An 18,499-nucleotide genomic window follows, 5' to 3' on the forward strand; every position below is an offset into this window, starting at 1 on the left:
GTATCCATAAAACCATAGCAGAATAACTTGCTTTAAGTAGATTAGGTTTGATACTTTATAATTGTTGATTATTGATAAGGAAGAAGATCTTACAACTGACTATGAGAGTGTATTTCCAAATGTGAGTCCTGGAGAAAGTTGATGGTACTGCAATCACGTACTCACAAATTTTAAATGAAAACCAGCAAAGCTCTTGACTCATTAAATAACACAGACTTGAGTTTAGATTTTTATATTCCTCTGTGTGCTGTGTGCATCCCTATGTGAGAGAAATATTACACAAGGCGAATTTACAGATTAAAGTATAAATTCAACAGTCCTGACTGCAAAAACTGAAGAGTTTTCTGGATACTTGATATTGATCACAGCACATTTTATTAGAGTAATTGGTCTATCATGGACAATGCTGCTTGTGCACATTTGTATGTGGGTGTACATATTAGTGGAGGTCACAGATTGATTTTCTATTTCTTGGTCAGTCACATATCTAATATATGGATATAATCTGAATTTCATCCATTTGCCTAGACTGACTGGTCACTGAGCCTGGAGTTTCCTCCTCCTCCTTCTCTAGAAAGTACCACCATACCCAACTATTTTCGTAGATTCCAGAGATCCTAATAGAGCTTCTCATGCTTAAACAGCCCATGTCTCACAAACACATCCTAGTTTTAGAGGTTATTAAGAAATTCAGTTTCCTGTGTCAGGTACAAGATGCTCAACAAATGAGACTATACCTTTAAATTTATTTAGAATGTGGATATTATTCAAATTTTGAATGAAAATTTTATGATTGAAGCAAAAAAGATGATAAACATTTATATATCTACCCAGAGCAGACCTCCTATATAAGGATTTACATCTGCAATTATTGTAAGTTACTTTAACATTTTACTTCCAAAATAATATTAGCAATTGAAGTACAGACCTCTATGTTTTTTCAGTTTTAAAAGGGATTTTAAATTTGATCATCTTGGGATATTTCAATTATATTTTAAGTGGCCTCAAAGAAGGTGATTCATTTGGCACTAGCCAAAGAATTATTACTTAGATTTGGCTGGTAATTCACTTTAAGGGAGAGTGGCATTGCCATTCTGCATGATTCATTAGCATAATATCTGGAAATTCCACAGAAAGGGTTTCCTACCTCTTAGTGAGAAGTCCTTTGAGTTACACTCACTTGTAGCTCTGATAGTCATCATTGATGATATCTGATAGTCATCTATTTATCTTATGTCATGTATATAAATGTATTTCTACATAGTTTTGTGGAAACACTGACCACGTTGTAGATTGAACCTTGACTTTAGGAATATTTTCTTATAGATGATGAACTCTGTCTGATGAGAAATATATTATCATCAGTTTTTTACTGTGTTTAACTTTAATTTGATTCAAAAGGGAACAATTAGATAAATTAATATATCTACAAAACATCATTAAAGTTTCTCAAAGTTCATTAGCATTATTTTATGTTAGTGTGGATATACTGCCTTTAATGAGAGTTAGGGGAAGGGGTATGGATGCAAACATTACTCTACTTAGAAAATGTGGATACTCATACCAGAGGGTGCTAGGTTACTAACTTGACACAGTACAATTCCTCTATAGCTATTAAAAACCAATGTCTGTATTTTGCTGCTTAATTAGATGATGACCACAGGCCCATATTATGACAACAATGGCTATATTTGAGAGTCCTCCCCTGTTGGAGTACTGAAATTTCATGACAATTCTAATGAACAAACTGTAACACTTATTCAAAGCAGATGATGGATACACATCAGCACTCTAAAGCAAGTCCGTCTTTATCAGAAATGAAGAACTCACATTTGAGTTGTTGGCATAATGTATAGAATGGTATAGGTTGCAGACTAGTATGAAAGTTAAACAGTTTTGAAGCATTCAAAACAATAAAGACATGCTAATTTTAAGAAAGGATAACTGCACGTTGTGGTGGTACAAGCTTCTTATCCCAGCACTCACAAGGCTGAGGCAAGGGAACTCTATGAGATGAGGTCTGTCTGATCTATGTAGTGAGTTCAGGAAAGCAGGTCTATGCAGAAGACTTTTTCTCAAAACAACAAAAACAACAATAAAGAAAAGGATAACCAGTTAACGAATGCACATAATTGCTTTGTTAGAATGTATCATTAATACATTCTAATCCAGGTTTAGTTGAGGACACTTAAGGTCAAAAATCTGGAATAACCTTCCTGTATCACACAGAAAGCAGAAGATTCTCTGGTTAATTCCAGCCCACCCCTCACAAATGGATAAAGGTAGCTATCTCAATACTGTTTTGATTCTATCTTTAAAATTTTCATTTGAATTGATCTGTAAGATTTTCTAAATGTTCTTGAGAAGATATTTCATACTTTTTGTTGGTTTGGTTATTTTTAGTCAGGGTTTCTTTGTAGCCTTAACTGCCAGGCTGACCTCCAACTCACAGAAAGCCACCTGTCTCTGCTTCCTGGCTGATGGTAAAAGTAAAGACTTGCACCAGCACCAGCCTATATTCCATACTTTAAAGAAACCAAAATTGTCATTGAACATGAATAAATACCAAATTTTAAATTTCCTAGGTATAACTGTAATCAGAAATAATTTCTACAATTTAACATATAGATATATGTGTATACAGTAATACACATAAACATGAACATATATGTCCACATATGTTTGTACTTTTTGCTCTATTATCCTAAATTATTTGAAGAAGTATTTTTTCCAAAAGCTGAACAAATGAAATTTGTGAAATTTCCCTTTAATATCTAATTATGTATAAAGTAGAAGACTGTAATCTAGATAGCCAACATCAAAACTTTTTCTTTACATATGTTTTATTAGGCTAAAGAATTTTAACAATAACTGTAAATGTCTTTTGACCAAGCATCTTATAGCATTAGCTAATCTGCATGACTGCAGTCTCTTTTGTATTTGTTCCCAGGATGCCATAATACACAAACACGGTATGGTTTGAAACAACCGACATTTGTTTTGTCACAGTCATGGCAACTGGAAACAAAAGAGCTAAGCATCAGAAGGGCTGGCTTTGAGGCCCTCTCATTGTCTTGTTCCTAAGTCCTTTCCGTGCTGCTTCTGTGTGCTCATCCCCCTGTGCTCTTTCACCCTGATGTCTCTCTATGTGCCTTTCTTTCCTCTCTGGAGAAAAACAAAGTAGATTGGATAGGGGTCACCCCAAGGGCTTTCCTTAACTTAGGTCTTCAAGGGTCTATTTGCAGATATCACCCAGGTTCAAAGTTTACTGGACAAGGGCTCCTAGCCATGACTTTTGAAGTAACACGGTTGAAGCCAACACAGAACTCTTTTTCTACATGTAGATTGCTCTTTTGACTCTGTGGTGATTAATTGATTTTCGGCACATTTATATTATTACAAAAATCTTTCTTGTTGTACATGGTGGTGAAAGCTTTTAATTACAGCACTCAGGAGGTAGAGTCAATTGAACTTTTGTGAGTTTGGGGCCAGTCTGGTCTAAATAACTACTTCTAAGCCAGCCTGTTGTACATGGTGATTGCCATAATCCTAAGACAGAAAAAAAAATTGGAAATATGTTGTTTTGATAACATATTTCATGTCTTAGGATCATCATAAAGGAAATACACCATAGGCTCTTCAAACGGAAAGAAAGAAGAAAGAAAGAAAAAAAGAGTAAAGGCATTGACTATTCATATACAGAATCAACTTATACCAGAAGTCTGATACATCCTACCTGTGTTGTGATTCGAAAACTCATTAGAGAATCTCCATTTACTAAGAGAATTGTATGAACACTTTATATTATTAACTATATAATATGCTTAGTATTTTGGACATGAATGGCTCTTAATCAAAACAGACTCTAGCCTGATAAGAAACAATGCAGATGGCAGAAAGTAGGTGTGTAACAAGGACACCAAACAGTCCTCTAAAAGCTGGACTTTTTTCTATGTCTTCTCCCCAGCAGTGTAAAGACAGTGGGGTATCTCTTGTTAGCACAGTGAATTCTGTTATGATAAAGGTAAATAAGTTAGAAGTCACAAATTCAATATTAGATGGACAATATAAAAATGAGAACATAACAGTGTATGAATTCTATGAAGAAGAGATTTCTAACAACCTCTAACGAGCTGTAGTGAATGTGAAGGGTTGGGAAGACAGGATCAAGAATGATCAGATCCCAGTTGTAATAGAACAATTTAGGAAGACAAAGCACTACTGCCAGATAAGTATAGGGCATCTTAAATAGAAGAGGGATAAAATGAGTGACAGGAACAATCTTGCGGATTACTGCTTTGGCATGAGCCTTGGAGTATGTGGCCAGCTTGCCAAATAAATGGACCAGTGAAAAGAGTCAATGGATTAACTTCAGGAATTAAGCTTATTAATGGATTTTCCTGCAGAGTGTATCCACCCATCCTGATAGACATGGATTCCTTTGCTTTCCCAGCTGCTAGGTTATACAGTAAAATAATTCCACGTGAGAGCTAATGACACAGAGTCTATTGATTTTTCCTTTTAAAATGAATTGTCATTGACCTGAGGCAGTGCTACACTATCCCCATTCATTTGGGGCTGGTTTATATTTGAACCAGCACAAGTTTGCTTGATTTAATCATGAACTGAATATATTTGAATAGAGATTGTTCTTGTTCCCTGTCTCCTCCCCATTTTCTTTTAAAAAGCTGCTTCTTTATATAGATTAAATTTTCACTATTTCTTCCATAGTTTAAGAACAGGGAAGGAGGTAATTGGAATTGTAGGTAAATTATATTCTTTTATAGAAAGCATAATGATCGGAAGTTAGTTAAAAACACCTCAATGCTCTTCTAATTTCATGCATGGAGCAGTTGTTTTGACAGATGGATGGGCTTTATTTTTGTAACGGTCCAGGAAAAGTCTGCAACACAGCCTAATCTGTGCTACGTAGCTGTATCTGTGATGTTTGTTTTTGATTCATTCTGCTTTCAGCTCCTATATCTTTTTCAAGGATAGATATTTTCTTAACATTGATTCTTTGGGACAATATTTTTATGCATAATTTTTCTATTCATGTGATCCAAAAAGGCTAGAGCCCCCTAAAACTCAAATTCAAACAGCTTGTCATACAGGATGATTTATCAAGGCTCCTCAGGTGTGGGCTTGGGTTTTTATTGGATTATAACTGCTCTTGCTTCGAAACTAATGATTGTGGGATGCTGTTGATCTGAAGGTCCCTGAGATTGACTGACTCTCAGGATGTCAACTTGTTACCAAATTCACCTGTGTATATCAACTTAAGTTTGAAATGAGATCAAGTTTTGAAAAATGAATTCATTTTGAGCTGACTGCACTGTCTTTATTGCACTGTAAATCCTCCAGTGTGGAGCAAAGCAGTGCAGTTGTTTAATGCCAAAAAGTACATTACATTCTGAGTTTTGAGAAACGTCATGGTTCAAGGAAAGGTCAAAAACACTCCTCTTCTGTCTCCCCAGAGCAGCAATGTGTGAAGTGTGTTTCCTTTTGCTGCCACGCTTCCCCCTGGTTTAACAGAATGTTCAGGCAGGCTCAGAATAAAATGAATGTCCTGTTTGGAATACTCACCAGGCTTGGCAGCCACAGACTAGAGAAGGGAGGCAAATGAATGACTGGATTGATACACTATTGTGTAGACATTCCCTTAAGAACAGATTCTTGAGCGAATGTCTTTCAAGTTTTGGGTTCCTCTCTGTTCAGTCCCTTTTGTCTACTTTCCTCTTCCACTCATGCTGAGGGTTCTTCCTTTGGCTATTTTCAAACCAATCTTGAAAGTATTTCCTTCCACTCCTTTGTTTTCCTACAACCATCATTTTACCCTCTAAGTCCAAAAAATTGCTCCGTACTCTATTTGCATCAACCTTTACTTTGAAAATAATACTAAGGTAGCCTCCGGGCATGGCAAACAGTGTAACATGCTGTCAATTGGGAGAGTTCAGTGGGGAAATTAAGGAGATCATTCTAGGCCTTGGGCCAATAGGGTGGGGCTCCATTTTCTCTAACTCAGACTCACTTGTTATCAGCACACTCAGTCCGACTCCTTGCCAGGTTTCTCGGCTAGAGTCCCATGATTGATTTTGTTCCAGCAGCTTTGTAGAAGAATGGTTGTCATAGTATAGTGGTTCCCTATTTAACAGTTAATAGAGAACAAATTGAGAATTTGATATTCAATGTAGTCCAATTTTGTGGGTTTCAAGAGCTTAGGGAGTTTTTCTTGTGTTAATTATAACCTGCTAGTTTCTTTAGAAAGACAGCCTTAGTTGCTGGTAAATTGCTAATTGGTTATCTAATCTATAAGAAATAATGAACTCACAAAAGCTAGAGTATTAAATTCATAACAGTGGTAAGGGTAATATGACCCTTCCTTTGTGTTTACAAGTATTTTTACTCATGATTATGTTTTGCTTTTATACCACAGAGAACCATAGTCTATTTTTAAATTGTTATGAGGTATTCGATGTGAATAATGGATCTGGAGAAGTTAGGTTTACATGCAAAATGGCTTGTGAGCCTTTACAAGCCATTCACAGACCAAGTAAAGTCCTGTTCTTTTCTGAAGTGAACACGTCTTCTGTCTCAGTCTGCCACTATTATTTACTGGAACATCCATTTGCTTAACGATGCATGCTCAGCCAATATCTTGATTTTGACATACGGTACCAGAACTCATTATTTATCTTCTTGAATATAATAATATTGAGCCCACAATGAGGGATGGCTGTAAAAGCAGAATATGTGGCCACCTACATGTTTCAAAGAAAGATATTTTTAAAAATTCCTCCTTTGAAAATGACAGATTTTTTTTTAAAGGAATAGGAATATATCCTGTGGGCAAACTCATGAATGCTTCATTTGTAAATGAATTTATCAGATGTTTCCTTTCCCCAATCTTCTTCCTCTGCATAGACATTCATGTTGTGTCCTGTAGGGGAAGGAGGGGCAACTGATACAGAATGAAGTCTGGGCTTTGAGAACAAGGGAAGTTATGTTTTATCTCCTTCACAGGATGATGTTTTGAACAGGAACTAACCTGTTCAAAGTGAATGAGGAAGGGTATACGTACAGCCTTTAAGCTAGGAAATTCTTCCTCATAAAAGAACAATTTGCAAAGTCAGTTGATTTCAGAGCAAAATTTTATGTCTTGCCCAAAAGAAAAAAAATATACATTCTGGATCTATTTAACAAAACAGTAAAGGAATTGGTTTTTTGGTTTTGGGTTTTTTGTAATTTCTACTTACTGAAATTATATATCATTATTAAAAATGCATGGGGACTCACATCTGAAACTTATATTTTGTTTTAAATAAATCTAATTCATCTTTAAAGAAGTAAAATCAAAGGACAATACCAGGTTTCACCCTAGAACAATTAGATAGAATGTACAGCAGGCACTTTCTTGAGTTTAACTGTTAATTATTCTGTTGAAGTTGCCTGCTCCTTTTTTTATGGGCCAATGGGCCCAAGTCTTCAGCTGTAAGTACTGGATACACATGTCATGTGGAAATGTACTCAGCAAGTTATAACACTCCACTTATAAACTCTAACCGACTACATAAGTCCAGATGCACTCCGAGTTCACACCTAAGAAGTCACGGGTCACATAGAAAGCTTTGAGGGCATAACACACTTTGGAGCACAACATTCAACCTGGTTCTACATTCTGTGAGCAAGCCGGCCTCATTTATACAGTAGACTGCTTTGGGAGTTTATAGTTCCATCTCTAGGGCTTACTTTTAAATATTCAACTGAAAGTTTTCTTAAAAACTATGAGCAAAATGTAGAAAAACTCTTTCAATATATCTATTAGGTATCATATGTATGTATATTTATTAGAAAGAAACCAGTATATATTACTAGTGATGATTGGCCTTGTATTATCCTTTATTTCGGTTCCTGTTTTCTAAATTTAAACTCAGAAGTCACCTTTGTAATAAGAATTTCACCATAATCTCAATTGAATAATTTGTTATCTAGAGAGGTGGTGGTTGTCTGTACCGTGTGGAAAAGTCATCCACGATTATTGGTAACACAGAACATTTATTCCGTTAGGTGACAATATTTTAGAAATAGTTTTGGTGAGAGATTTTGGAAGGGTGCATGTCTTATCCAGAGTCACTATTGCTGTGATGAAACACTGTGTCCAAAACAACTTGGAGAAAAGATCTGCCTTAGACATCCCTATCACTATTCATTATTGAAGGGAGTCAGGGAAGGAACCTGGAGGCAAGACCTCATGTAGAAGCTATAGAGGCTGCTTTTAATGGCTTGTTTTCCATGGCTTCCTCATTAACCTGCTTTCTTATAGAACCCAGAACCACCAGCCCAGGTGTGGTACCACCCAAAAGGGACTGGGCCCTCCCCTATCAATCACTAAGAGAATGCCTTATATGCTTGCTGACATACCAATCTGATGGATGGATTCTCAAATGTGGTTCCCTCTTCTCAGATAACTATAGCTGGTCCAAGTTGATATAAAACTATCACAGTATAGTATAACTATCACAATATAGTATACGTATTCCCTCAAAGTTTAAGGCTTTTATATTTAAGGCATGTAATGATGCGAACAAAATAACAGAATCATCAATGAGCCCTAAATATTGAGAAAGGTGTACTTACAAAATGTCCCAGCATGCCCAACACCCTGGATTCTTCAGTCAGGCTGAGTGCTGGAAGTAACTGGTTTGCCTTTTGTCTCACAGAAAGAATGTGCAAATTTCATCAAGGTCCTCAAGGCTTATAATCAGACTCACTTGTACGCCTGTGGAACGGGGGCTTTCCATCCAATTTGCACCTATATTGAAGTTGGACATCATCCTGAGGTAAAGCTAACTTGTAAAAATGCTTTTCGTTCCTGGTTCCTTCCTGTGCAAACGCTCCATTGCTGATTTCTTCAGCTCATCTAGTTTCTTGTTCACTACACATGGGACCTACTTCCAACTCAGATGCTGTTATTAATTTTATTCTGTGAATATAAAACAGCAATGCCATCGCTCAGCAACCACTGTGGGGCAAGAGAAGGGAGGAGAACAGTTGTCCTCACCCTGGGTTTCAGAGTCATCCTCTCTGTCAGACCCAGGGAGGGAGACCAGCTGCAGGTGTTCTCCATTCTCCTCATCTGTTTATTTGTAGCTCTCCCGCCTAACTTCCTCAGCCAAAGGTTTCTGCCTCCTACTGCTTTGTCGTCTTTGCTTGTTTGTTTAGTTTTATTTTTGTTGTTATTTTCTGTCAGAGATTTAATTGGGACTCTCTCTCTATCTGTGTTCCAAGATGGGAATCTTATATCTGGGTTCTTGCTTTGTTAAGTTTTACCTTTATCTTTTCAATGATTATATTCCCAACATGGAAAAGAAATAAATACATTTTGTTCTACTGAAAGATGTGGTTGAGAGAAACTTTGGTGAGAGAATTATAGCTAAGTAAATTTAAATCAAATTTAAAATGAGGAGACCTCCCTCCTATCGAAAGCAGCGTATTGATCTCAGTTGCCTCAACTATAAACACTGTTGTCAGTTCTGGCACTAAATCTTCAGAACAACAGTGTTCATGTGCTGGGAGTGAGTGTGCTGAGAGTGATCTGCTACAGAATTTACTTCCAAATTGGAATTCAGAAATGATCAACAAAGAAAGAGTTTGTTCACAGAATATTCTGGAATCCTAAAGATAAGACTGAATTTACATGTCAGCCATTTATATCTTCAGCTTGACTAGAGCTGAGTTTTCTTAGGGTGTCCTATGAGATAGGAATGTGTTGTGTCGATTCCAAAGACAAGAAAACAAAACATTTCATGCTTTATCTTCTTTATATAAGACAATGCTCTACAGGCTGTGTGTTTCCAATGCTACAATCACTTATGCATTATGGTTTATGCTGTTGCCTCCCTGACAAGACTGGAAAGTTTAAGACACTTTCCTGGGGACTCATCCGTGTAGGTAAATTGTATGCTTGTGCCCACCGGCCCTTGTATTCTTCCTTCTCTCATCCTCACAAGTATATGTGAAATACTTGTTAGGGTGGACAAGATGTTTCATCATGATGCGACGTTTTAGGAATGGAGTTCTCTTTGTGTTTCCTGTTTCACACTGAGGAAAAATAGGAATCAGTCAGTACACTGGAACCTGAAGAAAATATAGATCGTGGTTTTAGTCACTTCTGATTAAATAACCACCCCTGTGATACCATCCCAAATGTGAAACTGTTGACGCCAATAAAAGCTGGACCCATTGTGGTGCACATTTTGTACCTGGAGTCATGAAGTCCCTGATGGACAGCACACAAGGATGTAGTAGCACTTTCAGGAATCTCCTTCCCTAGATGCACAGAAAAACATGGAGGGTGGTGTCACAATAGGATGCAGATTTCAATCCACAAAGTATCAGCTTTGAAGCCCTGGGAAGGTTATTTAACATCTCATAGTCTCTGCTCATAAAGTGTAAAACAAACTAAAACCCTCCTTGCCTAGATATTCACATATATTAAATTAGAGTTATGTTAACTCATTACTTCAAATCGCCTTCCACCCGCCTAACAATTAGTGCTACACAAACTCAAAACTTCTAATTTCATTGTAAAAGCATAGAGTTCTTCCGGTCTCAGGATTTACTTCCGGCATCTCCCTATACTCAACCTTAGCTGCTCCATGTAGAACCAGGGACTTCTTTCCCTGCATCTCTGTCTAATGTAGAATTGGAATGAAGATGTTTGAGATCCTTGCTAAAAACGAACAGCTAGTACTCGAAATTATGAATGTGTGTCAGATTGGAAGCCTTGGCAGTTTGTCTCATTCATTTTTGCCACCTTACCTGTTATTTCCTTGCCTCCTCGTCTGTGATTATAAATAATGTCACTAGGCTTCCCTTATAGGGTCTCTCTGTATTCATCTGTATTACATCGCCGATGCCTAAAAGCTGAGAATTCCATTACTTTGGTATTTATGCAAAAATTCTATGCATTTGCATGCGTTTTTAAAATTTTTTCTGATGACGATGTCCCCATCCCTCCTATAATTAAGCTTCCCGTTGTTAATAATATATTATCTTTCAAGTCAACTAAGCATTGCTGCTCTTTGGGTGGGCTGGTAGTGGAGTGAAGGACTACAGGCCATTGCTCAGGCTCCCCACCACTGAAATAGTAAATAAGCCTAGTTTCCTATGTGAGCTCCTTTGAGATGACATATTGAGGGACAAGTTTTTCTGTTTTTTTGTTTTTTGTTTTTTTGTTTTGTTTTGTTTTGTTTTCCTGACAAATTCAGAGTTTCGAACAGGTCCAAACTGAGAAGCCCAGTGATTTTGATTTGAATGAAAACTATAAATTATGAAATACCATTCCAGAGTAGGAGGTCAGAAAGAAGATGATTATGCAATTACCTGGGGAATTTGGAGCAGTCTAGACAGGCAATCTAGGAAATTCTGGAAAAGATATTATCAGGAGAGCTTGTCTAGACTACATCAAATTTAATTTTCAATGCTTAAGCTGCCTTCTGAGACAATCTGCTTTAAATTGATCTATACTATTACTTAAAATGCTACCCTTGGCTTTAACCAATTTTGCTGTTTATGAAGTTGAGAAAAAGAGACAATGTGCACTTTATACTGTTAGGAAAAAAAATGACACTAATGGAAAGCCTGGAAAAGGAAAAAAAAATAAAAGAGGCACCAGGAGAGAGGCTGGGAATGTTGAGTTAATATTCACACACGCACACATGGAGTTTGAATATACCATCATTAAAAATCGTCTTTAAAATAACATTTATGTCTTATAAGATTATGCTATAATTACATCTTCTGTCCCTTCTCCTTCCTCTTTCCAAACCCCTGTCCCCTACCCAAACCCTCAGCTCTCTTTCACATTCCAGCCTCTTTCTCTTTAGTTTTATATATAAATTTTAGGCTGGGAATTACATGTATATTTTCCTGCTAGAAGAAAAAGAAAGAAAACAATTTTATTCAGTGTTTTTAGGCGACAGATAATTATATTTTATGAAGAGAATAATCTTCACTTTTAACATTTGCGAAGACTGTTAGGAAGCAACACTCCCAGAGTCAACTTCTGTTTGCTGTACACTTCTCTAAAAGTCCCTTTTGCCTGTAGTTGGTTTCCCAGCTTGTAGACACTTCTACATTAGAAAACTGCATATGGACTAAGCATCTTTATGAAGCATGCCACAAAAGTCAAGCACTACTTTTGAAAAAAATGCTAAGCCCAAGTCATCGTTTAATAGTTTTGAATCTTATAAGAAAAACATTATCACTTGCTATTTCTAGTGATAAATCCATTTCCAAAATACTGCAAAGTTTAGCTTTGTAGTTATAAAAATAGTCTTTTCATTTCTAGCATTTTGATACCTATATATACATTCTTGAATAGCGTCTTCCAAAATCTAGTTTTCTGCTAGTGAATGCCTTTTGACCACACACAGTATGTCATTGATTGCTGTATTAAACAGATTTTCTGTTTCCTGTGGTACATTTGGGAATTGGTAGACATATTAATTAACTCCAGTTCTGTAAGATATGTGTCAATCAATTCTTGGTCATCTGCCAATAGCCCTTGACACAGCAGATAACTGCCAACAAGGTCACATGCCTGATACACATGTGTACGTTTGTCATAAATGCCTGCAGAGTTCACAGAAGGAGTGATTCAGACAAGAGCACAGATGAGCTTGGAGCTGTAGTTTAAGCATCTCTGCCATTCAAATTGTGAGTCATCCTTTAGAGGCTAGCTATTCCCAAATGGCTTATAGTATATGGTATTTCCCCTTCAAATTTACATCTGTTAATAAAAAATGTATAAATTTAGAAGGAGTATAGCTTTTCGAAGAAGTCTCTGGATATAGTCTCGAATTCCAAATGGGTCTCTTCTACGTACTGGCAGGAATCCTAAAGAAAGGTGGACCCAGATGTCTGCTGGATAGTATTAACTCTATAAATACTCTCATAATGTCATAGTCTCAATTTATGATAGAACCAAGGGGACATTAAGAAAAGCAATGAGTCTTAATGGCTATCTCTCAGGTCATTTTTGCAATGACAGCCAATGCATCTCTCCAGGAACTAAAATTGTCTGGTTTTTCCTTTTGTTATGAAGGAGAATTTGTTTTATATGTAAGTCTGTAGCATACATGTTATTTAAAAAGCAGGTAGGACTCTGTTAGTTAATTGATTTCTAATCCTTTCTGTTTCTGGTATCTTTTTCATTTATTATTATTACGTCTAGTATAATGAAGCACAGACTTCTTTCTAATAAGCAGAAATAAACTAATGACAAATTGTTCTTGTACCACTTTTTTGATATTCCCTAAACTACATATAGGAACCTTTGCCTCTGTGAGAAATGTCAGAGTGCTTCTTCAGTTTCATTCAGGCTGTTAATTATTTTTACCAGAGGTGATTTGTTCTTCCTTTTCACAGCTGATGTAAGCTACAACATATTAGAATTAAGTCCTATATGGTGTCTATTTTCTTCTGTAACATTTTAAAGAATTGAATCATGCTAAAAAATTTACCATGTGTATTATTATTTAATAAACAATACTTCCATTTTCATCTCAAATCAAAGTTTATAATTATCTGCTATTTGTACTTGAAAGTTTTTCCATTTCATATATTCCAAAAGAATTTAACAAAACCATGTGTTTCTCCATTAAACATTTAAGTTCTTCCAACAAGACAATTTCTTAAAATTAATAGGAGCAGAGACTGAGTTAGGAGGTAAGCTAACATGGATTTTAATGACACAAGAATAGAAGAAACAGTCAAAGCTAATAAAAAAATAAGAGAATTTAAATTAGCAGTGTCTATATAATTATTTTAAATGGTTCAAGTCACATGATTTGACCTGAGTACTTGTTTTAAAAGTTCATAGTTTTCATATTAACATTCTTCTATTCTTTATAATGTATTCATTCAATTACCAAACATTTTCCTCACAATTTTTCTCACAGGTGTTATTCTCGAAAACAGTGGAAGATAAAAAAAGAAATGTCCATGTATTTAATTAATTTTTCCCCCAAAATGATTGGTTTATCTGTTACAGGAAAAAGGTTATGGATGAAATTAAGGTTTTCTTAAGTCAAAATGATATAATGATGACTGATCACTTTTTAAGAGAAAGACTACTCTATAACCATGAAAAATGTATAAATCATGGTGTCATCATTTGTGTGAAATCTCTGATATTGTAAGTGCCAAGAATGTTCTTTAAGTTTCTTGGGCAAATGAGAGACAAAGGCTGACTTGTTGCCATAATCAGTGTTTTATTGCACACAGCAACTCATAAAAAAACCTCTTACTTGGGGCCTGCTTCTAGTTCTAGATGTATAGTCTGTTGTTGTCAGCAAGCATGGCAGTGCATAGACAGGCATGGGACTGGAGAAGTCGCTGAGAGTCCTAGATCCAGATCCAAAGGCAGCAGAATGAGGAAGAACTGGGTGTGACTTGGACCTTTGAAACCTCAAAGGCTATTCCTTACACACTCCTTCCAACAAAGCCATGCTTGATTCTTCTAAAGGAGTGTCATTCATGTGACCAAACATTCAAATATATTTGCTGATAGGAGCCATTGTGATTCAAACCAACACAATCATACTTGTTACACACAAAGTCAAGGCAGACTGTATGCCCTGGGATTAAATAGAAAAACAAAAACAAAAACAAAAATGGTGAATGCAGTAAGCCCTCCCTGGTGTTGGAGAGGGTAGGATTGTAGACCTGGTACTAGGTTGTTATTTGGGGCTCAAATTTACATTGCAAAAGCCTTTTGCTTTACCTGAACTATCACAGTATCTTGCCACATAGTTCCACTAGTGCTATTGTGTTCACTGTATTCATTTTCTCATTTGGCTGTTGTTTAATTTTAAGCAGGGAAATAATATTTATGTATTTACAAATTTAACAACTATTAGAAAATATACATTGGAAGTTAATCCCTGCAGCATTCTAAAAAAAATGCTTTGTAATATTTGTTTGCTTGCTTTGTTTTTGTAAAAAAAAATGCTATTATCTTTTTACCCATATTCATTTGGAGGATACTAATCTTTGATTTACACATCTTAGAATTTCCAGCTTCCTTTGAAAGGGAAGTCTAATTGATGGAGTGCAGTTCAGTTGAATTCAGTGCAGTTCTGTGCAGTTCAGTTGAATCCAGTTGATTTCAGGTAAATTTGGTGAAGTTCAGTTGAATGAAATTGAGTTCAGTTGAGTTCCTACATTTCCATTTATTCTGGTTCATGCTTGCAGTCAGTGCAGTTGTTCATGGAATTCAGAGGCAGTTTTTCCAAGCAGAGCAATTCAGTGAGAAACAGAGAACAATCAGTCAGCTTGGAGAGGCGTTTGGTCCAGCACCGCTAAACTGAACCAGCCAGCCAGAGTTCAGAAAGAACTGGAAAGGGTGAGCTTATTCAGCTTAAGTGTTAGGGATGACAATTTCATCAGGTACTGTCATTGTTCAAGACTTGTTTAGGCAGTTTTCTAGTTTCTGTCCCTCGAGTTTAGCTTCTCCCTCATTGCTAGGAAACAGTATCTTATCACAGGTTTCCTGGCCATTTGACTTTAATGGTCTTTCAGCCCCTTTTCATTGCAAGTCCTGAGCCTTAGTGAAGAAGTGTAGATGCCTTTGGGGCTTGACACCCCATTATAAGTTGTTGTCAGAATTTTGATGAGTTGTGGTTTTCTGTGATTGTCTCCATTTGTTGCAAAGAGAAGTGTCTTTGATGAACTGTGAGAGCTGCACTAACCTACAACCTATAAGGATAAGTTCTTTGCATACAGTTAGAAGCTATGCTGGTCTAAGAAAAGATGGGATAGTGGTTTCTCTTCTAAGAAGTGAAACTAAGAAGATGCAATTAATTTTAATAACATTTTAATTAGATAAACGTATTCAAAATATTGTTTACATGTACTATTAGCAACATTTATATTTATTTTACTATGAAATTCAGTATAAAGTTTACTAAACTCAGTTTAGACTAGTCTGATTTAGAGCACCCAGTGACCCAATGTGGCTGACAGCTATAGCCCAGTCTACAAGGTATGATAATGGTAGAAAGATCAATAACTGACAAGTATTATGTCCACATTAGCAGTTGGACACAGGCTAGCCATGCAGGAAGGATCAGCAGAGACTGGGGAGGAAGGCTGCATGTGATAATGAGAACAGTTCAAAGATGATCATAATAAACCAAGTAGATCCCTGGCATTGAACCTTTATTTCTTACATTTGGGAGAATATTAGAAAGTAACTGAAGGAAGATCTCTTTATTTCTGAAGCTTTACTCTATGGCTGAATAATGAGGGATGAATAACAATGAATAAGTAACAAGTTGTAGTTATGTAAAAATATGGAGAATATCATCTAGATGAGATACTAAGATGTATCTAAGCTCTGTAATGGTGAAGATTACAAATATACAAACTCTACATACACACAAAAAATTTCTAACTCTAACATTGCTTTAGGTAGAACTAATTTATGTTAATTATTCCAGTGTGGGGCTGCTACTTGCCCCAATGAAATAGGTTCCCAAATGAAAGACACAAACAGTCTTTATATTTTAAGGCTATCTTAAACAGCACAATAGCTTGGCCACTGTCTAACCTCTATGGAGTTAATCCTGACTTATTATTTATTCATTCTATGTCCTATCTTGGCTGCCCTGGACCCTGTTGAGCAGCTCCCTGTCCCATGCTTTTCTGCATCCTTCACGTAGTGGCTATGTCTCTCAGTCCTGGACTTTCCTCAGGCATGGTATCTCTCTTGTCTCCCCACAGTCTCCTGGCATGGTGGATCTCTCCCTTCCCCCTCCTCCTGGTCCCAAGCCAGGAAATCCTAAAATCTCACCTCCATCTGTCCTCCCCAGCTATTGCCTGTTGGTATCTTTATTTTGCAATCAGAACCAACTGGGGGTAGGTTCCCATAATTTACGTGCAAATAGTCTCATGCAAGAAGTTTTTTTTTGGAAGTTTGGGTATATAATTATCATTCATAACACAAGAGCTATAGATTATAACATCAAAAATAATAAGTATATTCTTCCAAAGTGAGATTTATTGAGCAATCAATGTATTGTGGCAATGTCTGTTTCAACTATACTGATTCATCACAAATTTTGATGAAACTGATACTCTTATTAATTATGTTTTGCCAATGAAAAAGCTAAAATTCTTCAAGTATTTTTAATGCACTTGAATCCAGCATGGAGGCAATGGTTATGGTTTATGGATGTATTCAAAACCTGCATCATGAAAAGATGACTTACAGAATGCAGGAAAACAAAGAGCTGAAATGATTGATCCTGTTTTATGGTAGGGAGTCAAGTTTAATTTTCTTATATTTATATTTCAGTCTAGTTTTGACCAGCTGGCAAGTGTGGACAAAGAGGCAGTTAAAGTAAGCAAGAACTAGCACCTTCAAAATGGAATTTGAAAACTGAATGGCATATGAATAGTCGTAGGAGGTAGTATAGACAGTGTGAGCAGTGGCTCGAAGGATAGAGGTAGAGATGACAGTCTGCAGGGAAAGAGGGAATAGCACAGGATGCATGGAACATTTCAAGGACGGAAGCTGGAAATTACATTAAAGGTTGAGTTGAGGAAAACTAATTGAGAGCGTTGTGAGGTTTTACCAAGAGAGTGATACTATTCCCACCATTCAAACAGAAATATATTTCTGGGGCATAAATTAGGGGAGAAAGGGAGCAGTCCAAACATCCGTTTTGAGGCTATGGCAAAGGTCTAGTACCAACTGAAAAAACTAAACTGAGACCAGGTGAGAGACACAGGGCAAACTGAGATTCTCAAAGGAAAAGGAGAAGTCAAAACATCCTTCAGATTTCATAAATTAGTGAGAGATAAGTGCAATGATGGGAGTTTTCTAGGTGGAGGATGGGTTTCAAATTCTCTTGTGATGATAAGGCAAACCTTCCTTTATAGCTCTGATATATTCAATTTCTACTCAAGGGTGTATGAATAAAGACCATACATGTCATTCAAAAACATTAAGGTATTACATACAAATGTGTTGGGAATACCTAACCTGGCAGTTACAAAAAATGAGTAAGGCATACTTGGAAATCCAGAGAGAAGTGTGTTATATAAGGCTTACTATGAACACATTGCAAATTCGTTCTATTAAAAAAGTCCTAAAACAAACAAAAACCTATAAAACAAGAATATTTGATATATCTCTGTTAATAGGGATTTTAAAATGAAAATTACTGCCATGCTATCTTTAACTTTTGTATCTGTGTACTCGAAATATTTAAGGAATGTTGTTCATAACAACCTCCGAGGTAATCTATTCAGTTTCCCTCTGGTTAGAATGACTTTCTAAGATGATTGTTTTATTTAATAGTATCTGTGTCTATCAGACTTGATATACTGAATGAATTTTATCAACATTGAAACATTTTATTTCACAATCCTGAGATGTGAAAATTTCTTCATTTTCCCTTTGGGGGAAAAAATGGAGATTCAGAGGGAT

The 18,499-nt window shown here is 36.3% G+C and overlaps 1 protein-coding gene across 1 annotated transcript in view; it reads left to right on the forward strand.

Annotated features, from left to right (window-relative positions):
• Sema3a (semaphorin 3A) overlaps window positions 1-18,499 on the forward strand; it is a 198,104-nt gene that overhangs the window by 71,725 nt on the left and 107,880 nt on the right. Inside the window, exon 5 of the mRNA XM_032907051.1 lies at window positions 8,721-8,840. Coding sequence (XP_032762942.1) covers window positions 8,721-8,840 — 120 coding nt within the window. The remainder of the gene's footprint in view (window positions 1-8,720; window positions 8,841-18,499) is intronic.

The sequence above is a fragment of the Rattus rattus genome, chromosome 6, assembly GCF_011064425.1.
Source record: "Rattus rattus isolate New Zealand chromosome 6, Rrattus_CSIRO_v1, whole genome shotgun sequence".
Taxonomy (NCBI): Eukaryota; Metazoa; Chordata; class Mammalia; order Rodentia; family Muridae; genus Rattus; species Rattus rattus.